Source organism: Salvelinus alpinus, chromosome 17 (genome assembly GCF_045679555.1).
Source record: "Salvelinus alpinus chromosome 17, SLU_Salpinus.1, whole genome shotgun sequence".
Taxonomy (NCBI): Eukaryota; Metazoa; Chordata; class Actinopteri; order Salmoniformes; family Salmonidae; genus Salvelinus; species Salvelinus alpinus.
The window spans coordinates 4,690,040-4,716,536 of NC_092102.1; the positions used below are offsets into that span (position 1 = coordinate 4,690,040).

Genomic DNA, 26,497 nt, shown 5'->3' on the forward strand with positions numbered 1-26,497 from the left:
TCATTTAAAGACTTAATCATGGACACTCTTACTGACAGTTGTGGCTGCTTTGCGTGATGTATTGTTGTCTCTACCTTCTTGCCCTTTGTGCTGTTGTCTGTGCCCAATAAAGTTTGTACCATGTGTTGCTACCATGCTGTGTTGTCATGTGTTGCTGCCTTGTTATGTTATTGTCTTAGGTCTCTCTTTATGTAATGTAGTGTTGTCTCTCGTCGTGATGTGTGTTTTGTCCTATATTTTATATACAGTATATATATTTTTTCTTATCCCAGCCTCCGTCCCCTCAGGAGGCCTTTTGCCTTTTGGTAGGCTGTCATTGTAAACAAGAATTTGTTCTTAACTGACTTGCCTAGTTAAATAAAGGTTAAATATAAAAAATAAAATAAAACAAGGTTAAGCTAGATCTTTGTGTGTGACAGAGAGACCTAGCCTATCATCACATTAATTTCAAATAATGATACGATGCCCAAAAAGACTGCCCTTATGATAGTACAATTCATTAATCAATTAATTCATTAACTAAATGTAACAATTTTGTGACTTCTATCACCAGAAGCCGAACTGCACGTGTTTCATCTACAGTGCAATGATGATTGCCCTGACAGAATTAAAAGTGAAACACAAAATACAACGGAATATAGTGGACAATATTCCAGTCAACAATATTGACCTGACAATGGAAAAGTTTGTCAGGCGACCTTTGGTGACACTAGCCATATCTACTCATACTGCAGCAGCTCTCTCCTCTCACTACCCGTCCGCTAGACCCAGAATTCCCCGCGCCTGGACAAGATGGAAGAAAGCATCGGCCGCAAGACGACAATGTTTTGTCTATAACACCTCAAAGGAACGAACAAGAGAAGAAAATACCAACATTTATAGCCAGTCGCGGTCATGTGTAGGTAATTATTTATTGAAATGTACCTTTATTTCTGAGTTTTTGTTGAAATTTGTCAAGTTATAAGCGGTGGAAATGTCAGACGCAAATCGCTTCAGCATGCGAGAGATACACTCAGTCGAGCATCATTGTTTCTCTGTTGCATGGGCCATAATGTGGGGTTTCAGTTGGAGCGGCTAGCTCGTTAGCTAACTGGTAAGCAGACATTTGGCTCATAGCACCCGTACTATTTGCAGTATGTGATCTAAAGTTAACGTGCACCGCAAACCTTGAGGAATGCTATAATTAGAGATAGGTATGCTGAGTTAGCTTGTTAACACTATGTCGATAAATAGGGTCGAGCGCCAAAGGTAATTATCAAGCTAACGTTTGTTAGTCCGACTTTATTTCACGAGCGTCGTCCCAGCCAAGGACAGCAAGCCTATCTTCTTTCATAAACGGATAAATAAAACGTGCTGCTATTATACCGGTAACTAGCTAACGTTAGTGTTTGGGTTTTAATAAGACAAATATTTCCTTTGGACAAATTAGGTCGTGCGAGCGGTAACGTTGAATCCCTGGCTAATGTTTTGCCAGCATGAGACTAGCAAGCTACTAGCTACCTGAGTTTGATACAATGGTTTGATATGGCGAATTAGCATTAGGATAACTAGTTTACTAACGCGTACCCATTCTTGATTGAGCCGTCGCCTTTTAACGTCTATTGTCATAATGTGAGTCGATTTGTTGTCATCTGTGTTATTGCGTTTTGATAGTATTGTATTTGTGACAGAAGCGTGCTTTGTATCAACAGTTGACCAGGACAGCTAACGCCATTTGTAGCATGCTAGCTAGCTGCTGGCTATGCATCACAAAAGCCCATCCGCTTACCATAAAATTAAATGTCTCGTAGCCAAATGGTCGGCTAGACTAAACAAAATATTGTGTCTGAGCCATTCGAGGCATCTGGAATTGTAAGCCAGCTAGCAGTTTTACCCCAATGACGTTAGACAAAATTCTGGCTAAATCCGTGGTAAAATATGGGTTGCTTTAGTCTAGTTTAGCGGACCCGTGTAATTTGATGTACAATTTAGCAGGTAGCGATTTCAGCCAATGGTAAACTGGACAATAGAACGAGTCTAAATTCACCCAAGGCTATAAAATGTCAAAAGAAGGTTGGCTGAGCTGTAACACTAGCCCGATCCCATAGCAAATTAACGGAACGTCGAAGAGACTGTTTTGGCTGGAGTGACGTTTAGAATTTCATTTCGCCTAAATGGCACCAAAACAATTATCCTTTTAAAAATGTTACCACTACAATCTGTTCTTAGGACGAAACGGACAAAATAACTTGTGTATAAAGTAAACATTCGCATCTCGATGGTGCCAAGTGTGCTTATGTCTACATAACGAGGAAGTAGGAAACAAATGGCAACTTCTGACTTTCTGGTCTAGCGTTTGATGACAACGGAATACACTGCCCAGCCTTACATAATTAGAAAGAGGAGATTCTCATCATTAAAATGGTGTTCGACTTCAAAAAAATATAAATTTGCACATTGCGAGATATTTGTCGAAATATAACAGCATGCCTCTCCATAGGAAAACAATAGGGGGAGTTCAGCGTTCCAAGGGAAAAATACATTTCATGGCTAGCGTTTGATGACAACGGAATACACTGCCCAGTCTTAAATGGTTAGAAAGAGGAGATTCTCATGATTAAAATGGTGTCCAATTAAAAAAAAATCTAAATATACACATTGTAGTATAGACAGGCATACCTATATTTCCCTATAGGAAACAATGGGACGACCTCAGAGTTCATTAAGTAATTTTTAGTTGTTTACATTTTACCTACAAACAACGTGAGCAGGTCTCATTGCCAACAAAAGCAAGCATTGTGAGGTAGAACAATAAGCTGGGAATAGAACGTTCGGAAGGCGAGTTGGTGCCACGCTGCTCAATAGAACTAATATGAGCTGGCAGCGTGAAAAATGCCCAAAAACAAGGTCTGTTTTTTTCGTGATTACTTCAAAACTACGGCAACCAGCTGGGACATATGGTAATATTATGAAACTGGGCTCCACGGCAGATGCAATGAACTTTTTTTTTAATCAGAAAAAGCATTGTTAAAAATGTAATGTGTCCAGCCTACCAATGGTTCTTTATTCGTATACTCACTTTGCCAAGGGCAGCAAATTCATGGTGTTCACATCCCCTGTAATAAAGTTGAAGTAATTGTCACTTAGTGTCATTTGAATGAGAATATACCATTGCAAATTTTACATTGCAGCGCAGTTTTTTGTTTGGCTACAATCCCAGCTGTATATGATACAAAATGCAACTTTGTCTTACGCTGGCGAAATGGCACACACTATTCCACATGGGCCTAATGTTATGGTGATGTCTAATTGGTAATAGGCGAGCACAAGGTGGTTTGAGACAGAGGTAACGTTATTTTGTATACACGTCCAACGAAATGCTTATTTGCAGATTCATTCTCAACACTGCAACAACAATAAGAAAATATAAGAATACAAACAAAATAAATGTCTCAGTACAATATAAACCTTTTAGCATAAGTATAATACAGGAAGGCTCAATTTAAAGTCCAATATTTACATGTGTTTTGGGGATTTGTTTAGATTGCTGTTACCATAGAGGAAAGCAAGTCTAGATTTAACTTTAGCCTGCAGCTTTGATATGTGCTGAAAGAATGACAGTGCACTGTCTAGCCATACTCCCAAGTACTTGTATGAGGTGACTACCTCAAGCTCGAAACCCTCAAAAGGTGGTAATCACACCTGTGGGGAGAGGGGCATTCTTCTTATTAAACCACAAAAAATGTTATGCAATAATCTGAGACGGCGCTCAAAAATATAATAAAATTAGCCGCCATTTGAGTCAACATAAACCAGAAATTACATTGATAAATGTTCCCTTTGATCTTCATCAGAATGCAGCCCCAGGAATCCCAGGTCCACAATAAATGCTTGATTTGTTCGATAATGTCCGTTATTTATGTCCTATTAGCTACTTTTGTTAGCGCGTTTGGTAAACAATTCCAAAGTCACGAAGCGTGTTCCCTAAAAGCTGACGAAATGTCAAAAAGTTCAGTAACAGTCAGTAGAAACATGTCAAACGATGTATTGAATCAATCTTTAGAATGTTGTTAACATAAATCTTGAATAACGTTCCAACCGGAGAATTACATTGACTTCAGATGAGCGATGGAACAGAGGTCCCTCCCATGTGAACGCGCATGGTCAAAGCATGATGAGGTCATGGCAGACCTGACTATTTCCTGTCTCCTTCGGCCCCACTTCACAGTAGAGGCATCAGACAAGGTTCTACAGACTGTTGACATCTAGTGGAAGCCGTAGGAAGTGCAAACTCATCCATATCCCACTTTGTATTCAATAGGGGCTGTTTTGAAAATCGACCAACCTCAGAATTCCCACTTCCTGTTTGGATTTAATCTCGGGTTTTTGCCTGCTATATGAGTTCTGTTATAGTCACAGACATCATTCAAACAGTTTTAGAAACTTCAGAGGGTTTTCTATCCACTACGAATAATAATATGCATATATTAGCGACTGAGGAGCAGGCAGTTTACTATGGGCACCTCTGTGTACCTTTCATCCAAGCTACTCAATATTGACCCTGCAGCCATAAGAAGTTAACAGGCTCAAGCAAGCTTTTAGAAAACGTCAGCTTTAGGACAACCGTACCTTCGTAGGCTATTAGAACATTTGAGAAATAGGCAACCGTTCAAAACTTTCATTTGTCTTAAAGCGTTTATGATAGGCCTAGTAGGAGGATCGGTTATTGGCCACAGCTGCTTGTTCCATTTTTGGTGGAGTCAAGCAGTTAAGCTTTGCCGTAGCTTACTGAAGTGGGCGGCAGGTAGCCTAGTGGTTAGAGCGTTGGACCAGTAACTGAAAGGTTGCTAGATTGTCAGCTCGGATTCAATGTAAAAATATGTTCTGCCTCTGAACAAGGCAGTTAACTCACTGTTCCTAGGCCGTCATTGTAAATAAGAATTTGTTCTTAACGGACTTGCCTAGTTAAATAAAGGTTCAATTTAATGAAAAAAAAATTAAAAGTAGTTTCTTCAATCTTTGTTGACCCGACGAGATATTTGGCACGGCTAGTAATGGCCTTGATTTCGCTTCGCTGCTGTGATAACCTCCCCTTGCACTTTGCACGATAGCAGCGGGCTAGGCAATTTAGTCTAAATGTGTCCCTCTTTAAATATTTGCCATTTAGTCAGTGGTTAATAGCCTAATCATGGCAATTTTATTTAGCCATAGCCTCCAGGCATTTGGAAATGTGGGCTATGCTACATGGAACATTAGCCAATTATATTTGCTAACAAATTGCTTAAACAAGAATCAAGCATTTCACGGGAAAGTCTACACGCGTTGTATTCGGCCCTTGTGACGAATAAGATCTGATTTGAGAAGTGGTGTTAAAAGGTCTTGAAAGGAACCACAATACACAGGTTTAGCTTGATAACCTTAACCCAGACACTATTTCATAGCCTCACTCCATAGAAATAAGAATTACTCAAGCATTTTGTTCCAGATAGGCGAAGCCCAATAAATTCAATCAAGTAATTAATGGATGACTGTAAGCACACTGACTACATTCACCTGGGGCCAGTCTAGCCCTATGGTCAGGGTTAAACCAATACCTTACAACAAGATTGCAGGCTTGCAGCCTATATCCTCCTCAGTATAACTGTCCTGTTTTGTTAGATTCTTTCTCTCCTGCAAATAGCCGCCGGAGAAAACAACTCGTCTAATAAACGCAGCAAAAAAGAAACGTCACTGTCAACTGCGTTTATTTTCAGCAAACTTAACGTGTCAATTTTTGTAGAATAATTGTGAAGACATAACTATGATGTAACACGTATGGGATCATGTACTAACCAAAGAAATGTTAAACAAATAGAATGCCAAGAGTGTGCAAAGCTGTCAACAAGGGAAAGGGTGGTTACTTGAAGAATCTCAAATATAAAATATATTGTTTAACACTTTTTGGTTACTACAAGAGTCCATGTGTTATTTCATAGTTTTGATATCTTCATTATTATTCTGCAATGTAGAAAATAGTGAAAATAAAGAATAACCTTTGAAGGAGTAGATGTGTCCAAACTTGACTGTTACTTTATTATCTCACTCAAGATGTTTCCATAACGTGGATCTATACATAGCCTGATACAGTTGGAGGTTTACATACACCTTAGCCAAATACATTTAAACTCAGTTTTTCACAATTCCTGACATTTAATCCTAGTAAAAACTCCCTGTCTTAGGTCAGTTAGGATAACCACTTTGTTTTAAGAATGTGAAATGTCAGAATAATAGTAGATAATTATTTATTTCAGCTTGTATTTCTTAAATCACCTTCCCAGTGGGTCAGAAGTTTACATACACTCACTTAGTATTTGGTAGAATTGCCTTTAAATTGTTATCTTGGGTCAAATGTTTCGGGCAGCCTTCCACAAGCTTCTCACAATAAGTTGGGTGAAATTTGGCCCATTCCTCCTGACAGAGCTGGTGTAACTGAGTCAGGTTTGTAGGCCTCCTTGCTCGCTCACGCTTTTTCAGTTCTGCCCACAAATTTTCTATATGATTGAGGTCAGGGCTTTGTGATGGCCACACCAATACCTTGACTTTGTTGTCCTTAAGCCATTTCGCCACAACTTTGGAACTATGCTTGGGGTCATTGTCCAATTGGAAGACCCATTTGCGACCAAGCTTTAACTTCCTGACTGATGTCTTGAGATGTTGCTTCAATATATCCACATAATTTTCCTAGCTCATGATGCCATCTATTTTTGAAGTGCAACAGTCCCTCATGCAGCAAAGCACCCCCACAACATGATGCTGCCACAACCGTGATTCACAGTAGGGATGGTGTTCTTCGACTTGCAAGCATCCCCCTTTTCCTCCAAACATAACAACGGTTATTATGGCCAAACAGTTCTATTTTTTTTTTCTTCATCAGACCAGGGGACATTTCTCCAAAAAGTAGATTCTTTGTCCCCATGTGCAGTTGCAAACCGTAGTCTGGCCTTTTTATGGCGGTTTTGGAGCAGTGCTTCCTTGCTGAGCGGCCTTTCAGGTTATGTTAATATAGGACTTGTTTTACTGTGGATATAGATACTTTTCTTCCTGTTTCCTCCAGTATCTTCACAAGGTCCTTTGCTGTTGTTCTGGGATTGATTTGCACTTTTTACACAAAAGTTTGTTTATCTCTAGGAGACAGAACGCGTCTCCTTACTGAGCGGTATGACGTCTGCGTGGTCCCATGGTGTTTATACTTACGTACTATTGTTTGTACAGATGAACGTGGTACCTTCAGGCGTTTGGAAATTGCTCCCAAGGACGAACCAGACTTGTGGAGGTCTACAATTTTTTTTCTGAGGTCTTGGCTGATTTCTTTTGATATTCCCATGATGTCAAGCAAAGAGGCACTGAGTTTGAAGGTAGGCCTTGAAGTACATTCACAGGTACACCTCCAATTGACTCGAATGATGTCAATTAGCCTATCAGAAGCTTCTAAAGCCATGACATAATTTTCTGGATTTTTCCAAGCTGTTTAAATGCCCTGTCAACTGAGTGTATGTAAACTTCTGACCCACTGGAATTGTAATACAGTGAATTATTAGTGAAATTTTCTGTCTGTAAACAACTGTTGGAAAAACTGCTTGTGTCATGCACAAAGTAGATGTCCTAACCGACTTGCCAAAACTATAGTTTGTTAACAAGAAATTTGTGGAGTGGTTGAAAAACGAGTTTTAATCACTCCAATCTAAGTATGTAAACTTCTGACTCTCTTCCCTTCTCTTTAAGGAGACCCCTACCTGGCCCCATCTAGTGTTTCCCCTCCTGCACTTGCCATGAGTATTATCCAAGACAAGCTAGGCAACGAGTTCCTGCAAAGCAACGGGGGCATGGACCCCAACTTCGCCCCGGGTATGCTCATGTTTAGTCACCTGCCGCCCGTCACCAGCTTCACCTGCCTGACTTCGCAGTCAGTCATGGGGGGCAACCAACCCCAGGAGATTATCCTAAAAAAGGAACGTGACTCTCCTCCCCACGCCGGCGGCTTCCTCCATGGCATGGGCATCAAGCAGGAGCGGATGAGCGGGCTGGATTACCGTGTGCCCCTCTATGGTGGAGGAGGACTGGGTGGCAGCTGTGGCGGAGGAGGGGGCATGCGGAAGGGCAATGAGATGCTGGAGATGCAGTTTGGTGGAGGCCACCACCACAACCATCAGAACATGCTCCTGCATGACCTCAGCAACGGCCGAATTGGAGAGCTGGTGAGAAAGCCAAGTTTGTTGTGGGCGTTGTAGTTTGTGGCTGATAAGGGGCATCAGTCAATAAATATAGTTTGTTGATTGGTTACGTATGCTTTTTATCGTTTTCCACTTTGGTACTCCCAGTGTTTTTTCTGTATCAAAAAGGAGTTTAGGTGGTGGGTGTGGCAATGGGCACGGTCGGTGCGGCTGTATTTCGAACAACGTTTTAGAGGCACCCATCTTGGTGCTCTACTTTATTTATGTATATTTGTTATATTACAGCCTTTTTTTTCACCTCATCAATCTACACACAATACCCCATAATGACAACTCAAAAACACGTTTTTAGAAATGTTGGCAAATTTATAAAATAACTGCTATGTTATATTTACACAAGTATTCAGACCCTTTGCTATTTGACTCGAAATTGAGCTCAGGTACATCCTGTTTCCAATGATCATCCTTGAGATGTTTCTACAACTTGATTGGAGTCCACCTGTGGTAAATTCAATTGATTGGACATGATTTGGAAAGGCACACACTTGTCTATATAAGGTCCCACAGTTGACAGTGCATATCAGAGCAAAAACCAAGCTATGAGGTCGAAGGAATTGTTTGTGGAGCGCCGAGACAGGATTGTGTCAAGGCACAGATCTGGGGAAGAGTACCAAAACATTTCTGCAGCATTGAAGGTCCTCAAGAACACAGTCTCCATTCTTAAATGGAAAAAGTTTGGAACCACCAAGGCTCCTCCTAGAGCTGGACCCCTGGCCAAACTGAGCAATCAGGGGAGAAGGGCCTTGGTCAGGGAGGTGACCAAGAAACCGACAGAGCTCCAGAGTTCCTCTGTGGAGATGGTTGTCCTTCTGGAAGGTTCTCCCATCTCTGCAGCCTCACGTCTGGAGGAAACCTTGCACCATCGCTATCATCTCTGTTGTGAAGCAACGGTGGTGGCAGCATCATGCTGTGGTGATGTTTTTCAGCGGCAGGGGCTGGGAGACTAGTCAGGATTAAGGGAAAGATGAACGGAGCAATGTATGGAGTTGTTGCCAGATAATTTCATTTCTCTACCATAAGCCGCCTCAAATGTCGTTTTAGAGAATTTGGCAGTACGTCCAATCGACCTCACATCCGCTAACCATGTGTAATCACGCCAGCCCAGGACCTCTACTTCTGGGCTTCTTCACTTGTGGAATCGTATAAGACCAGACAGCTGATGAAACTGAGCAGTATTTCTGTCTATAATAAAGTGCTTTTTCGGGCAAAAACAGAGATTTTTTTACATCCTACCCATGTCAGATCCATGAATCCCTCTCTAAAGATAGAAATCTGTTATCAGTATAGGACCGATAGCTCCTTTTGAGAATATTCACACTGTGTATGGTATCTGTCTACATGACCAACCTTGTCCTCAGGTGTCTGGAAGACCAGTGAAAGGGACAAAAGAGTCGTCGGGAAGAAGACGGAAGAGCGACGGGGAAGGGAAAGCCAGAAGAAAACGTGGAGAACACAAGGTAGAACCCAACACATCTCTAGCGTTCACATTCATTGCCAAAGCAATTGTCAAAGCCACCAAAATGTCGTACAACAGTTCACTTTTGCGGTAGTCATGTCAACCCCCTCACACCACGTTTTTTATACTTCGACGTAGCAGCACAACCGTGTTATTCTGACTTTTCATTCTGTCGCTCACCTGCACAGATGTTGGACGGCGAAGGGGGCGGCCAGTCTCCCAACTCCAAACCACACATCTGCGAGCACTGCAACGCCGCCTTTCGCAGCTCCTACCACCTCCGCAGACACGTACTCATTCACACAGGTGAGAGGCTTTCATTGATTTTTGCATGAGATTTCTTTGTTCATTTGTTGCATTTGTTTTAGCGTGACTTGCACTGGGTCGGTGAAGTGTGTACTTTTTAGATCAATCTATTGGTCCTAAACTGAAATCCTCACCCACCCAAGGCACCAGGTGAACTAAAATAAATGTACCCAATATCCCTGATTTGGGTAGCATGGAGGTGCTCATTTGTGTGATGCAATGAATATTCTCTAAATGCTGAGGTAATGTAAATGACTCACATTTCTTGCAGGAGGTCTGACTCATTGACGCAAAGGGAAATTCTGTTATTTTTTGTCTTTAAAGTGAATGTTCAGCCAAATTACAAATTTATATATAAACGTCCTTACCTTGAAAGTGATCTATGGACAAGGAGAGATTGCAATTCACGCTTTAGTTTCGGGAAACAAGACACCAAAGTGTGGATTGCTGTTTTTGTCCTATGATTTCAAGGTAAGGAAACCAATCTAAATGTGTCATTTGGGGGAACCATCCCTTTAGGATTTCACTCTTTAACTTAACATTGTCTTCTTCTGCAGTGTTACTCCAAATGATCCAATTTTATCAACTGACACTCCCCACCCTTCTTGAGTAAAGCCAACCTCTGCTTTCCCTCACTGATAGTCAATTAATGTGGAGAGTGGGTGATTGTATTTCTGATCGCACAGGTGAGAGGCCTTTCCGGTGCAGTCAGTGTAACATGAGCTTTATCCAGAAGTATCTGCTGCAGCGGCATGAGAAGATCCACAGCGGTGAGTTTTGCCCTTAACATATGACAGTCAAAGCTGTGGTCAATTCCATTTAAATTCAAGAACTAATCTCAAATTCAGAGGCAAAATTGGAATTTCAGTTTACTTCCCGAAATGAAATTGAACCCAGTGTGCATTTTTAAATGTTTCAGCTGAGCATTTCATGCTTTTTGAGGTCGTTTAGATTATTCAAAAATAATCATGGGTTTTCTATTTTGGTTTTGATGATAATTATTATTTTTTTTAACTAATGCTCTTCGCATTGTGGATTGAATGCTGTAACAATACAGAATTAAGCAATTAATATAAGTCCCATGATGGTAGTGACTGCCCCATTGTTGCTTATCACTTACAGTACCAGTCAAAAGTTTGGACACCTACTCGTTAAAGAGTTGTTCTTTATTTTTACTATTTTCTACATTGTAGAATAATAGTGAATACATCAAAACTATGAAATAACACACATGGAATCATGTAGTAACCAACCAGTGGTATTTTTCAAAGTAGCCACCTTTTGCCTTGATGACAGCTTTGCAAACTCTAGACATTCTCTCAACCAGCTTCATGAGGTAGTCACCTGGAATGCGTTTCAATTAACAGGTGTGCCTTAAATGTTAATTTGTGGAATTTCTTTCCTTAATGTGTTTGAGCCAATCAGTTGTGTAGTGACAAGGTAGGGGTGGTATACAGAAGATGGCACTATTATGGCAAGACCAGCTCAAATAAACAGAAATGACAGTGCATTACTTTAAGACATGAAGGTCAGTAAATCTGTAAAATGTCAAGAACTTCAAAAGTTTCTTCAAGTGAAGTTGCAAAAACCATAAAACGCTATGATGAGACTGGCTCTCATGAGGACCACCACATGAAAGAAGACCCAGAGTTACCTCTGCTGCGGGGGATAAGTTCATTAGAATTACTAGCCTCAGAAATTGCAGCCCAAATAAATGCTTCAGAGTTCAAGTAACAGACACATCTTAACATCAACTGTTCAGAGGAGACTGTGAATCAGGCCTTCATGGTCGAATTGCTGCAAAGAAACCACTACTAAAGGACACCAATAATAAGAAGAGTCTTGCTTGGGCCAAGAAACACAAGCAATGGACCTTTAGACTGGTGGAAATCTGTCCTTTGGTCTGATGAGTCCAAATTTGAGGTTTTTGGTTTCAACCGCCCTGTCTTTGTGACGCAGACTAGGTGAATGGATGCTCTCCGCATGTGTGGTTCCTTCCGTGAAGCATGGAGGTGATGGTGTGGGGGTGATTTTCTGGTGACACGGTCAGTGATTTATTTAGAATTCAAGGCACACTTAACCAGCATGGCTACCACAGCATTCTGCAGCGATACGCCATCCCATCTGGTTTGGGCTTAGTGGGACTGGCATTTGTTTTTCAAGCACCTACTCTGTATCCCTCTCGTGCATTCGTCTCTCTTTTACACAGCCGGCGTAAAAGAAACGCAGGATGGAGAAGTATGCTCGCAATGGATTACGGTCATTGTAGTTAATTCCCACATTTTCTTCAACTATGTAGAATATTGATTGGCCTGTTTGAAACTACAGCTCCCTACTACATAGCACATTTAGGGCTCGATCTGATTCATCTCTTGAGAAACTGCAATGTGCTTATTGAGCTTACAGGGGGGAAAAGTACGAAATGGAATTAAAATAAATTTTCATCTCCAAGAACAGCTGAAGGATATCCAGGAAAACATAGCTAAAATGCTGTCAATGCTCACCAAAACAATCTTCTTTAAAAAGGGAAAGCAGTCTTTTGTATCAGATATGCATATACAGGGCATGAGTGTGGACGAACAAGACAACAAAGTTGGAATCCTGGAAACAAAGGTGCAAACTTTAGAAGATTAACTGGATCAGCGAGAAAACCGATCGAGACCAAATATGAGAAGAATGTCTCTACTGGAAGACAAGGGGAAAAGGGACCTGTCCAGCTACGTGATCAAGCTGATATCGGTGGAGCTTGGTGTGGATGTATCAATGGAGGATCTGGAGCGATGACATCGGATCAGCATGAAGCAGAAGAACTCTAAATACCCTTACATGGTAATCTTTAAGCTGTGTAACTGTCAGACCAAAGTCAACATTCTGAGGGCATGGGGGAAAGGAGATCAAGGGCCAGTCCATTCAATTCGTCCAGGACCTGTCTGCTAGGCTAAGGGAAGAAATACAATTCTGATCAGACAGTCACTAGAGGAAAAAGGTCTTAACTCTGATTCCCGGCAGTACTGTGGGTATGTAAGTGAACACAGAGAAGGGAGTTTAAGTGCCAGTGAACACCTGAATATGCTGCAGGAAACCTTTCCACTTGAGGGCTGAGGGGAGGCAGAAGCGGAAAAAACATGTGCACACTAGGCTACCTACAGTGATGCCCAAGACAGCTTATCGTAAATTGAAACCATATTCTCCCCCCCCCCCAATACAATCTAGATTATATTGTCCCCAAGTAACTGTTCCCCCCCTAGGAAGTAATGATAGAATTAGCTGATGCCAATGAGATACATGGACACTGAAAATGCCATAAAAAAGAGGAAATACAGCATTTTAGTCTAATTGTCAGTTCTATAGATTTGTCTGTGCATATGAATGGGAAAGTGAATCAGGGTGAATATGTGTATGGGTGGGAGAGTGTGTGTGAAGGAGAATGAGTAAGGTAGATATATAGAGGAGTGTAAATGTTTTTGAAAAGAAGGGAGGTGGAAAAGACTGAGGTTGGGAGAAACTTGCCCTGGGTCGGTAAGGGAGGGGAAGGTGGTGATAAGCTTGGCTTGGTGGTGGGGCTGGCAAGCTTGGTAAACGATGGGATGGTAGGACTTGTAAACTGAATAAGAGTTCTGGACAGATTAGGAAAATATGTGGAATCATTGTTTGTCATGACTAAGATTTTAATGATGGGTATTAGTGAGAATGGAGAGGGGCAATATCCGGGGGATTGGGATGGGGTGACTGGGAGGGTATCAGGCACTTCTCTGAGTTGTTCGTGGGACCTCCAGTCATCCCATTTCAGTGTCTCAAGAGATCCATTCACCCCAAGTAGACCCTCACCAGCCTCTATACTTTTACTTATAAGGTAATACAAACCAAACACAGCACTTAAGTTGCAGTCTTTCTTCAGATATGTGTACAATGTATGTATCCACAGGTTTTTTGGGGGTACATTAGGAGAGGACTCTGCACTAAAAAGACATAGCACCTCAAGTACAAAATCATACTTTGCTTTGTTTTTTGTTCATGTCTGCTCAGCCCACATGCCCACGTGCTGTATATATGTAATGTATACAATAACTATGTATTTATACTATGATTCTCCAATTCTATGGAATGTCCACCGCCCTCATACACTACATGACCAAATGTATGTGGACACCTGCTCGTTGAACATCTCATTCCAAAATCATGGGTATTAAAATGGAGTTGGTCAACCCTTTGCTGCTATAACAGACTCCACTCCTCTGGGAAGGCCTTCCACTAGATGTTGGAACATTGCTGTGGGGTCTTGCTTCCATTCAGCCACGAGCATTAGTGAGGCTGGGCACTGATGTTGGGCGATGAGGCCTGGCTCGCAGTCGGCATTCCAATTCATTCCAAAGGTGTTCGATGGGGTTGAGGTCAGGGCTCTCTGCAGGCCAGTCAAGTTCTTCCACACCGATCTCGACAAACCATTTCTGTATGGACCTCGCTTTGTGCATGGGGGCATTCTCATGCTGAAACATGGGGGGGAGCAGAGTGAGATGAGTTGAAACGCACCCAAGAGGGGAGCCTACGTTTCCATGGAGTGTCTGCCCCCCCAGTCCCACCATTCACCCTTGTACCACACAGCCTGTGCCTTTTTTTATTTAATATGTTTATTTCACCTTTATTTAACCAGGTAGGCCAGTTGAGAACAAGTTCTCATTTACAACTGCGACCTGGCCAACATAAAGCAAAGCAGTGCGACAAAACAAAAGTTACACATAAACAAACGTACAGTCAGTAACACAATAGAAAAATATATGTACAGTGTGTAGAGAGGTAGGCAATAAATAGGCCGTAGAGGCGAAATAATTACAATTTAGCATTAACATGAGTGATAGATGTGCAGATGATGTGCTAGATACTGGGGTGCAAAAAAAAAAAAAACTAGGGATGAGGTAGTTGGGTGTGCTATTTACAGATGGGCTGTGTACAAGTACAGTGATCAGTAAGCTGCTCTGACAGCTGATGCATAAAGTTAGTGCGGGAGATATGGGTCTCCAGCTTCAGTGATTTAAAAAAAAATATATATATATATTATTATTATTTTTTGCAATTCGTTCCAGTCATTGGCAGCAGAGAACTGGAAGGAAAGGCGGCCAAAGTAGGTGTTGGCTTTGGGGATGACCAGTGAAATATACCTGCTGGAGCGTGTGCTACGGGTGGGTGTTGCTATGGTGACCAGTGAGCTGAGAAGGCGGGGCTTTACCTAGAAAAGACTTGTAGATGACCTGGAGCCAGTGGGTTTGGCGACGAATATGTAGCGAGGGCCAGCCAATGATACAAAACGGATGGCACTGTGATAGACTACATCCAGTTTGCTGAGTAGAGTGTTGGAGGACATTTTGTAAATGACATTGCCGAAGTCAAGGATTGGTAGTATAGTCAGTTTTACGAGGCTATGTTTGGCAGCATGAGTGAAGGAGGCTTTGTTGCGAAATAGGAAGCCAATTCTAGATTTAACTTTGGATTGGAGATGCTTAATGTGAGTCTGGAAGGGGAGTTTAGTCTAACCAGACACCTGGGTATTTGTAGTTGTCCACATATTCTAAGTCCGGACCATCCAGATTAGTGATGCTAGGCGGGTGGGTGCGGGCAGCAATCGGTTGAAGAACATGTATTTAGTTTTACTAGCATTTAAGAGAAGTTGGAGGCTACGGAAGAAGTGTTGTATGGCATTGAAGCTCGTTTGGAGTGTCCAAGGATGGGCCCGACGTATACAGAATGGTGTCGTCTACGTAGAGGTGGATCAGAGAATCACCAGCAGCAAGAGCGACATCATTGATGTATACAGAGAAAAGAGTCAGCCCGAGAATTGAACCCTGTGGCACCCCCATAGACTGCCAGAGGTCCGGACAACAGGCCCTCCGATTTGATGCACTGAACTCTGTCTGATAAGTAGTTGGTGCACCAGGCGAGGCAGTCATTTGAGAAACCAAGGCTGTTGAGTCTGCCGATTTTTAAGAATGTGGTGATTGACAGTCGAAAGCCTTGGCCAGGTCGATGAATACGGCTGCACAGTAATGTCTCTTATCGATGGCGGTTAAGATATCGTTTAGGACCTTGAGCATGGCTGAGGTGCACCCATGACCAGCTCGGAAACCAGATTGCATAGCGGAGAAGGTACGGTGGGATTCGAAATGCTCGATAATCTGTTTAACTTGGCCTTCGAAGACTTTAGAAAGGCAGGGCAGGATGGATATAGGTCTATAACATTTTGGGTCAAGAGTGTCTCCCCCTTTGAAGAGGGGGATGACCACGGCAGCTTTCCCATCTTTAGGGCTCTCAGACGATACGAAAGAGGTTGAATAGGCTGGTAATAAGGGTTTCAACAATTTCGGCGGATAATTTTAGAAAGAGGGGGTCCAGATTGTCTAGCCCAGCTGATTTGTATGGGTCCAGATTTTGCAGCTCCTTCAGAACCTCAGCTAACCTCAGGACAGGTAGAAAATGGTTAGGCTTGATCAACTGAGGAGCTATTACAATGTTGGACGGACGGACAGGTAGAAAATGGTTAGGCTTGATCAACTGAGGAGCTATGTTGGACGGACAGGTAGAAAATGGTTAGGCTTGATCAACTGAGGAGCTATGTTGGACGGACAGGTAGAAAATGGTTAGGCTTGATCAACTGAGGAGCTGTTACAATGTTGGACGGACAGGTAGAAAATGGTTAGGCTTGATCAACTGAGGAGCTGTTACAATGTTGGACGGACAGGTGGAAAATGGTTAGGCTTGACCAACTGAGGAGCTGTTACAATGTTGGACGGACAGGTAGAAAATGGTTAGGCTTGATCAACTGAGGAGCTATTACAATGTTGGACGGACAGGTGGAAAATGGTTAGGCTTGACCAACTGAGGAGCTGTTACAATGTTGGATGGACAGGTAGAAAATGGTTAGGCTTGATCAACTGAGGAGCTATTACAATGTTGGATGGACAGGTAGAAAATGGTGGAGGTATGTGTTTTGGGGGATGCTCAACATTGCCATCATGAATGCATACATTGTGTGGGGAGACCCGTAAAGGCCCCTTCCCAGAAACAGCAGGCGCTGGTCCCTGAAGGCATTCAAAATGCAGCTTGTGCATTCACTTTGTGATTTACAGTGCTTACAGGAAGTATTCAGGTCTCTTGACTTTTTCCACTTTGTTACGTTACAGCCTTATACTAAAATCTATTAAATATTTTTATACTGGAATTGATTAAATATCTACACAATACCCCACAATGACAAAGCAAAAACAGGTTTTTAGGAACTTTTGCTAATGTGTTAAAATAAAAAATATAAATAAACCTTATTTACATAAGTATTCATACCCTTTGCTGTGAGACTTGAAATTGATCTGACATGCATCCTGTTTCCATTGATCATCCTTGATGTTTCTACAACTTAATTGGAGTCCAACTGTGGTATATTCAATTGATTGGACATGATTTGGGAAGGCACACACATGTCTATATAAGGTCTCAGTTGACAGTGCATGTCAGAGCAAAAACCAAGCCATGAGGTCAAAGGAATTGTCCGTAGAGCTCCGAGACAGGATTGTGTTGATGCACAGATCTGGGAAGGGTACCAAAACAATTCTGCAGGACTGAAGGTACCTAACAACCGTGGCCTCCATTCTTAAATTGAAGAAGTTTGGACGCACCAAGACTCTTCCTAGAGCTGGCCGCCTGGCTGAACTGAGCAATCGGGGGAGAAGGGCCTTGGTCAGACCAAGAAATGGCTGGTAACTCTGGCCACTATCCAGAGTTGCTCTGGAGATGGTTTTCCTTCTAGAAGGTTCTCCCATCTCTGCAGCACTCCACCAATCAGGCCTTTATGTTAGAGTGGCCATATGGCAGTAACTCCTTAGTAAAATGCACATGACAGCCCACTTGTAGTTTGCCAAAAGGCACTTAGACTTTCAGACCATGAGAAACAAGATTTTCTGTTCTGATGAAACCAAGATTGAACTCTTTGACCTTGATGCCAAGCATCACGTCTGGAGGAAACCTGGCACCATCCCTATGGTAAAGCATGGAGGTGGCAGCATCATACTATGAGGATGTTTTTCAGGGACTGGGAGACAAGTCAGGATTGAGGCAAAGATGAACGGAGCAAAGTACAGAGATCCTTGACATAAACCTGCTCAGGACCTCAGACTTCGGAGACGGTTCACCTTCCAACAGGACAACGACCCTAAGCACACAGCCAAGACAATGCAGGAGTGGCTTCAGGACAAGTCTCTGAATGTCCTTGCGTGGCCCAGCCAGAGCCCGGACTTGAACCCAGATCAAACATCTCTGGAGAGACCTGAAAATAGCTGTGCGCGACGCTTCCCATCCAACCTGACAGAGCTTGAGAGGATCTGCAGAGAAGAATGGGATAAACTCCCCAAATACAGGTGTGCCAAGCTTGTAGCGTCATGCCCAAGTAGACTCGAGGCTGTAATGTCAGCCAAAGGTGATTCAACAAAGTACTGAGTAAAGGGTATGAATAATAACGTAAATCTGGTATTTCAGTTTTTATTTTGAATACATTTACAAAAATGTCAACCTGTTTTTGCTTTGTCATTATGGGGTATTGTGTGTAGATTGCTGAGGGGGATTTTTTAAATAATCCATTTTAGTATAATGTATTCAAAATAAAAAAACTGAAATACCAGATTTACGTAAGTATTCATACCCTTTACTCAGCAAAGCTGTCATCAAGGCAAGGGGTGGCTACTTTGTCATCAAGGCAAGGGGTGGCTACTTTGAAGAATCTCAAATATAAAATATATTTTGATTTACCACTTTCTCAGTTACTACATGATTCCATGTGTTTCATAGTTTTGATGTCGTCACTATTATTCTACAATGTAGAAAATAGTAAAAACAAGGGAAAACCCTGGAATGAGTAGGTTTCCAAACTTTTGACTGGTACTGTATTATTTAGCATTTCCAATTTATTTTCAAAACAGTTCATGTTTTTATCTTTCAAATAGCAGTACGCCATTCGAAGTGGACTATCGTCCAGCGTGTCTTAAGGACTGGATCAGGTGGTCCTGCGGCAGCTGCATTTGGACTTGCTTGACTTCCAGTGCCTTGATAGCTATGGTTAAAGTGCCTAACCAGCCTCCCAGTTGCAACAATCACGTGACACGCATACATAGTGAAGCTGTCTTGATGGTGAGTTGAAGTGTGTGCGCAGGAGGCTGGTTAGGCAGGAGAATTGGCAGCCACAAAGTGTGCGTTATCGTGGACGCGTGCCAACACACGGTCATCGAGTCCCCATGTCTCAACAGCACTGGTCAGCTTCTCGGCGACGTCGTGTGTGATGGATAGACTCAGTCCCAGGACGACCGTTGATTCCGTCAAAGCTGTGAAATGTCATGGTAATGTTGCTCTCAATGGTCAGCGCAGTCCAACAGTCAGTTGTGAAGCTAGCCACAGGCGACAAGTTGGCTCGCACTTTCAGCACTTTTTTTTTTCTCTTCATAATGCTTTTCGATTTTTATTTATCGCACTTCTTGATGGCATGCATTTCTCTGGCTCAAGGTAAAGAACTCCCTAAAGCCCTCGCCCACACTGATTTGCATCATATTGTGCTCAATCATTCTACACACCAACTGTGTGATCACCTCAGACCGGCACGCATCACACCGTCTCCCCGCTAGAATCGACGTGATGGTCGGCTGCGAGCCATCCTCTACCGACATGGCATGCGGGTGTTTGTTCTTGATGTGGTGCTTCATCGTGCTGGTACTACTGCTGCATTTTTATTAACTGTCGCGAAGCTTGCAGCGAACTTCATCACCCTTTTGAACGAAATTGTCCCACACAGCTGCGTTTGGCGTGCATCATTTCCCCTCAGTTCCCAAACAAGTTCTCTAGCGGATGTGAAACCTTCCAAGTGCATTCTTGGTTGTATTAGCGCCCTCTACAGTTAAAATGTGTTTTCACACCAAATACACACGCGACCAATTTCATCACACAAAATTAGACAACTTAACCTATAGACCGATAAGCATGACAAGTCAAATGTATTTTCGGTGGCTAACCGACTAAGGGTTATCATCCCTAAATAGGTAAGATATACAACACTTTGCAGAGAGAACATATCCAACTGACAATCTCTTAGAAAACAATATAAGCTATTGGGACCAAGACTTAAAAGAACTGATGTTGGCACAAGATTGAGAGGAAGTTGGAGTATAACTAAAGAAATTACAGTTAATGAAAATGTACGCTTAATCCAGTATAAACTAATGTATAGAATTGAGAGATTCTACAGCACAACGGCATAATCATGTCAAGTGTAAAACTAACAATGATTCAATAATCCATGCTTTCTGGGAATGCTATAAAGTCCAAAAGTTGTGGGCGGCGCTAGGAAGTTGCCTGTCAGATCGAAAGTTTACATTGTAATACTTCTATCTGTCTGTATATTTCAAGACATGGCATATGGGGATGTAGTGAGAGACCCAATGGGCTGGACGATTCTCTTCTCATCTTGAAAAAAACATTTAACTTCCGCCTTCATTAACAATATGGAAAAATCTAATGATTTTATTGAAATATTCCAATAGCGTCGGTGACCGAGAAACTAATTGGTACAATTTTAAGGCCATGTGGCAAACAATAATGCAGGCTCTAGGAATGGAGGTGTGAGCATGCGGGTCTGGGCAGAGGAGATTTTTAGTTGTGTGTGTTTTTGTATTTGGAGTAATTTTTTATATATATATACTATATATAACGAATAATTGAAACGTCAGTCAATTGTTTTTAAAAAATTAACATTTAGCTAGATCGGTTAATCGCTCAGTACTAGCTTTGAGTGAGTAAATTTGGTTCCAACTGTTTCGGTTGTGCTATTAATTTCTCAGGAGAGAAGCCCTTCAGCTGTGACCAGTGTAACATGTGCTTCATCCAGAAGTACCACATGGAGCGGCACAAGAGGACCCACAGCGGAGAGAAGCCATACAGGTGTGACACCTGCCAACAGGTCAGTTAGTCACAAGGGTAGCTAGGCTTTACCCTCAAATCAGAAACATGTATTTGATTGACAACAGACCTGTGTTCAAATACTATTTAGGGTATTTCAATACTTATTAAAATGTCTCTGAAAATAAAGTATTTAGAAAAATGGCATAGATTTCAAGTAGTTGAATATTGGCATGTATTTGTAAATACTCATGTCAACACTCCATGCATTAAAACCCAGGTCTATTTGGTCCTAAGAGTATTTCAGATAATGTCTTCGGAAATAAGTATTTGAAAATGGTTTCAGCCATTTTATAGGAAAGTACAAATACTAAAATACCCAGGTCGGATTGACAATATGCCAATTGTTGATGTCACACTGATGTTTGTCTCAATCTAGCCTATTTGTTTGCTCAAAATATAATGGATAATCCACAGTGTTGGATGCTTGCAACGTGCTCTGTTATCACAGCCGTTTGGAACAGTAACGCTTGTTCGAGAGCACTTTGTCCGGCTAACAGTGGACAAATACATCTTGTTGTCGTTTATCCATTTGCTCAATCGGGTGACTAGAACATTTTAAAATACTGTGCATCTCCCCCCGTTCCCCCTGTAGTTTTTCTCGAGGACAGACCGGTTACTAAAGCACAAGCGGACCTGTGGAGAAGCCTTAAAGAAGGGCCTAGACCCCAGCATGCTGCAGCTGGCCGACGCAGACATTGGCCACGGCAGCTACTCACTCACTCAGGGAAATGCTACTGCCACCTCTGGACGCAGGAGGGGCAAGTCCAAAAACGCAGGCGAAGGCATCGAGCGCAAGCGTAAGAGAACTGTGGCCGCCACCGTGTCGTCGGGAAGCCTGCAGGACTACGGCATGGAGTGCTCCGACCTCGGGCCCAGCATGCAGGGCCGCACACCCAAGCTGGTCTTCAAGAAGGCCAATAAGTCCCTCAACTCCATGGAGGACGGGGGGCAGAAGCTGCTGTCTCAGAAGCAGGGCTCCATGGAGCTGTCGGTGGGCTCAGGGCTTGAGGCCATGGGCCTCCTCCAGGGCTCCTCCGGTGGGGGAGCCAAGCAGGCCCAGTCAGCTACCAGCAACAACTACGACGACGCCATGCAGTTTGTGAAGAAGCGTCGCTACCTCCAACATATGTCCAACAGCGACTATGGGGCACCCTCCCTCCACATGGGCCAGCCCCAGTCCAGCAGTGTGATTCAGGGCTCGCTGGGCCACCACAACGAGCCCACCATGGCCATGCTGGACGCCTTGCCCCTGGACCTCAAGCACCATGACAAGTCATGCATCCCGGACGAGGTGCTCCAGAGCTTGCTGGACCATTACAGCTACAAGTCAGACAACGCGCACCACCACCATAGTGACGTAAGCTTTGACCTCACCGACAGCAGTGGCCCGCACCATGTGGACCTGCAGCCGGCCGCACCTGTCACCCCAGAGCTGGATGACGACTCCCCCAACGGCGGCGACAAGCAGGTGGTGATGAGCGAGTACTCCAAATTCCTACTGCAGGCCCTAGAGCGCACCAGCCACAGTGGGCCCTTCCCCACTCTGGGTCCCAGCAGGCCCTTCCCTCTCCTCCCTAGCAGCTCCAGCCCCACAGGGCCCCTCTTCCCTGACAAGCATCTCTACACTACATCCCCGCAGGAATGTGGCTACCCACCATCCATCTCCTTGCCGTTGCCCATCTCCACAGTCTCCTCTTCTTCGTTGTCATCCTCTAAGTCCCACTACGGCATGCTGGTAGGCTCCCTGTCCCAGCCGGCCTTCCACCTCAATGGCCTGGAGGCGGCTAGCCACCAGCAGCTCACCCCGTCTCAGGAGCTTACCGAGCAGCTGGAGAAGCAGCACCACTCCCATGGGTTCCAGCTCACACCCCAGGAGCTGACAGCCGCCGGCGGGGCCACCAAGGAGCAGGGGGCCAAGGGCAACAGGAGCAACGGCTCCGGCAACTACGCCGACCTAGATGTACCCAAGGAAGTGGACCTTCGGGCTACCTACCAGATCGAGAACTTTGCCCAGGCCTTCGGCTCCCAGTTCAAGTTGGGCCGCCATACCCCGCTGGGTTACAGCGCTGGCCTCGGGCCCGAGGTCGACCAACGAATACGGGCTACTGTGTCAGAATTCTCAGGGTTTACCAGTTTGTTAACTGATGTCAGCGAGCCAGTTAGTACAGGATCGAAAACTGCAACAAGCCAAAGTTTCAGGTAAGGATTAAAAATAGGTGAACCTAGTTGTGGGTTTTGTTTTTCTTTGTGTTCCTATACCCTTCATTTTCTTCTTGTAGCGAGATAAAAAAAAAAAAATGAAACACTGCCATTAAATGTTGATAACCAGAACTCTACCAGGGAAGGTCTTTAAGGCCTCAAATGCAATTTTTTGATATTTTTTCTGTATATTTATCTGTATTTAGTCTTTATTTTGTTAGTGTAGTTGCTATGAAATGAACTAAACCTAGATTTGTATGTAATTTTAAAACAAAAAATTGGGGGGTAGTTATGAACTTAATTATTTTTCTTTCACCTGTAACCCCTTGTTTTTAACAATCATACAGTTGTAAAGTATTAATGAATGATGATAATTACAATAATAATAATTAAGTTTGTGTCAGGGAAAAGCCCAGAATTCAAATGGCAAAAAAAGTTATATATTGTCTGTTACAAGAATTGTATTACTCAGGAATTAAGGCAAAATTGTGTAATAAGAAGAACTTTGTATTATGAGATGCAACTGGCACACGTTTTACAGGTGTACTTTGAGACTACAAAGCTTTGTTGCTATTTATCCCAGGAGGAGGGCGGAACAAAAAGACTGCAACAACTTCAATGGATCTTCCTGTTCAGTTTTCCTCATCAAACCCTTTCCGCTACTTGTTATGGTACTTCTGTGTCAATGTGAAAACAACTGCTCACATTTCCTCCATAAAGGGCCACGTGTAAAAGACTCGCAAACATGGATATTTATACACTCAATAACTCATGGTGTACACACCCCAGCCTCAACAGACAGAGGTTTCAACCCAAGGACCTTGTTTTGTTTGTTTATATATGTGTTTGTGTGCGTGTCAGGTGGTGATATCTGTTTAGCCATGCACCCCTTTGGAATGCCCCCTTCAGTGGCCCGTGACATGGAAACACACTGGCCTCATTAGCGACATTTCAACAATTATATTGTCACACATTTTTACCGGTTTGTCCTCCACTCCTGGCTGTTCCCTTTTTTTGGCAATGGAAATCAAACAATCGCTTTTGAAAAACAAAATCGTAATTGAAAACGAAAAACAACCCGACTCAATTAAGGATGTGCAAAACAGTGTTTTTTAATTGGAGGAGAAAATTGAAGAGGGGTGGGTGGAAGAGAGGGTGTTCTGTAGGGAGGGTTCGACTGGGGTTGAACGGGTATGACCATGGCCATTTCAGATGTAGAGTTGTGTTAGTCTTTTTGACTGTTTTTGACTGTCAGGTGGAGGGGTTGTACAAATTATGATTTGTTAGACTTGTGTGTTACCCATTGCTATGAGAGATGCAGATATTATGCTGGAACTTTTTTATTCCCACTGATGTACTAAGACTACTGGATGCAAAAATCAAACTATTTTTCCTTTATTTATTCTTGAAGATATTCTCCGGTACTTGAGTATACTTTTTAGCCAGGATTTCTCAAAGTAACGCCCACGAGCCAAAGGTGGTCCATGAATATTGCGTACTGTGTCACATATGTGCACCACGTCATTGCTTGCTCTCTCGCTCTATTGTGTGTGCGTCTTGCTAGCTGTCACTCAAATGGCGACGGGCTGAAACTCTAATTGCTAGGGGGGGTAGATGTAAGCAAAATGGCGGCTCACATTTTCCTGAAAAGTCTCTTACAAACTTGGGGTTTCATGGCCAATTGAGGAAACAGTCATTCTGCTCATATATTATGCATGTATGAACTACACAATACTTGCTACTCGCCAAAGTGCCCGATCATGTCTTTAACCTAACAGGAGTTTATTTTTACAGAATGTTTTGAAAGTGCAAGTATTCACTGCACCTCAGTCTTCACCCTATGAAATCAGGCCTAATACTGAAAAATAACCTCGGTGATATAGGCTCAACTTCACGTTATAACCCCCCCCCCCTAGCAAAATGCAGTCCTTCAATCATTGCGAGAATAAACAATGGCCTTTGTCTTCTGTGGCTCAAGCCTTTTCTCTCCTGGCAGCCAGGGTCAATCTCTTCCTACATCTGTTCAGATCTCAGGAAACAAAAGACTGGCTGGCCGGCCACTTCACTCCAAAACACACACTATGCGTTGAAAGAAAGAGCGAGAGGCTGAGCGAAACAAACGATAGGATTGACCTAAATATACCTCATATCACTGTTGAAGCTTCAGAAAGCAGCAACACATGTTTCATGTATGTAGTGAAAATACTTTTTGTATAGGTTAAACATTTTGCATAATCATGTAACACTGCTTGTGTTTACAATTTCTAGAAGAGCATTTGACTCGTTGAAATGCAAAATGTATTATCTTTTTTTGTCTGTAAAGCATTCACGCCAAGCAGTGTTGCATTCTAGGTGCCTCATAGAAACTGTCATTTCTCTTTATGTTGTTATATCCTTTATTTTTGTTACTTGCCCTAAATGTTTTCATATCTCTAGAAGGATATTGTTTACAAAAATGTACAAAAACACTAAAAGTTTGTTCATTTGGTTTCTTCCAATATGCATGATATGATGATTTTTGTATGGCCCTTTTTTCTGATCGTCACCACAGCTGATGCTTCCCCATCCCTGTCCTTTTTGTTCTAGACCATTGTGATATGATTTACAGGGCTGTACATGTTACTGCATTTATAAACTGATTAGAGAACCCAATAAACATTTTTTTACGGAAAAAAACGACTAGACTTTATTGGTGTAGTGAAGAGTGAAGTCTTTGACAACAATTGTCATTTTGTAATGGTTTGAACCACAAGACTGGCAAGAACTCACATTTTGGTGATTGGATTAACTCACAATTATCTTTTGCAAGATCTGATTTACAGGGGGTCTACGGGGAGAAGTGCACTCTCCAAAGAACAGGAATATCAACGTTAGCGTGATTTGAACCCTGATGCATGGCATTGTAGTATTACAAATCTTGCTAATATATTCTTTAATAAAAAATGTAAATGCTCTATCTATTCAAAGCAGACGCTAACAGCCGTATTCTGTGACTGGTAAGTGACCTGGCATAATCGTTCTCTACACCAGTGTTTCCCAACTGGGGGTATGTGGAAATAAAAAAAATCTAAATGTGAAGGAAAATATTATTGGGAATATTACATATGTTCAAGTTATTTAAATATGAATAGGCAGGAAAACATTTACGGTGGTCACTGGTGTGAAATCTCTTGTTTTTATATTTATAGGCCTTTTTTACTTAAGTTTTGTTGCGTGTGCATTGCACGGTCAACAAATCAAAGTTTAAATGTCAAGAAATAAAACGACAGTAAAAAGAAGTTGAAAATAACAGTAGTGAGGCTAT

At 42.6% G+C, this 26,497-nt stretch overlaps 1 protein-coding gene across 6 annotated transcripts; it reads left to right on the forward strand.

The window, feature by feature from the left end:
- The first annotated feature begins 726 nt into the window (after nucleotides 1-726).
- LOC139541994 (zinc finger protein 281-like) lies at nucleotides 727-25,869 on the forward strand. 6 transcript variants are annotated; one of them, XM_071346960.1, is made up of 8 exons: nucleotides 727-902; nucleotides 7,231-7,373; nucleotides 7,741-8,213; nucleotides 9,608-9,706; nucleotides 9,894-10,010; nucleotides 10,688-10,781; nucleotides 20,874-20,992; nucleotides 21,587-25,869. In XM_071346960.1, the coding sequence occupies exons 3-8, from the start codon at nucleotides 7,788-7,790 to the stop codon at nucleotides 23,195-23,197; spliced, it is 2,466 nt and encodes an 821-aa protein (XP_071203061.1). In that variant the 5' UTR covers nucleotides 727-902; nucleotides 7,231-7,373; nucleotides 7,741-7,787; the 3' UTR covers nucleotides 23,198-25,869. The 6 variants fall into 6 exon arrangements, with proteins under 6 accessions (XP_071203061.1, XP_071203062.1, XP_071203064.1 ...); XM_071346961.1 differs by having other exon boundaries at nucleotides 727-898; XM_071346963.1 differs by lacking the exon at nucleotides 7,231-7,373 and having other exon boundaries at nucleotides 9,894-10,011; nucleotides 10,698-10,781.
- Nucleotides 25,870-26,497: the final 628 nt, after the last annotated feature.

Excerpts from the sequence above, each read along its gene's own strand:
- LOC139541994 (XM_071346960.1), top strand. The coding sequence starts at position 7,788 with ATGAGTATTATCCAAGACAAGCTAGGCAACGAGTTCCTGCAAAGCAAC. Across the intron at positions 8,214-9,607 it reads ACGGCCGAATTGGAGAGCTG|GTGTCTGGAAGACCAGTGAA; the intron begins GTGAGAAAGCCA and ends CCTTGTCCTCAG. Across the intron at positions 10,011-10,687 it reads GACACGTACTCATTCACACA|GATCGCACAGGTGAGAGGCC; the intron begins GGTGAGAGGCTT and ends GATTGTATTTCT.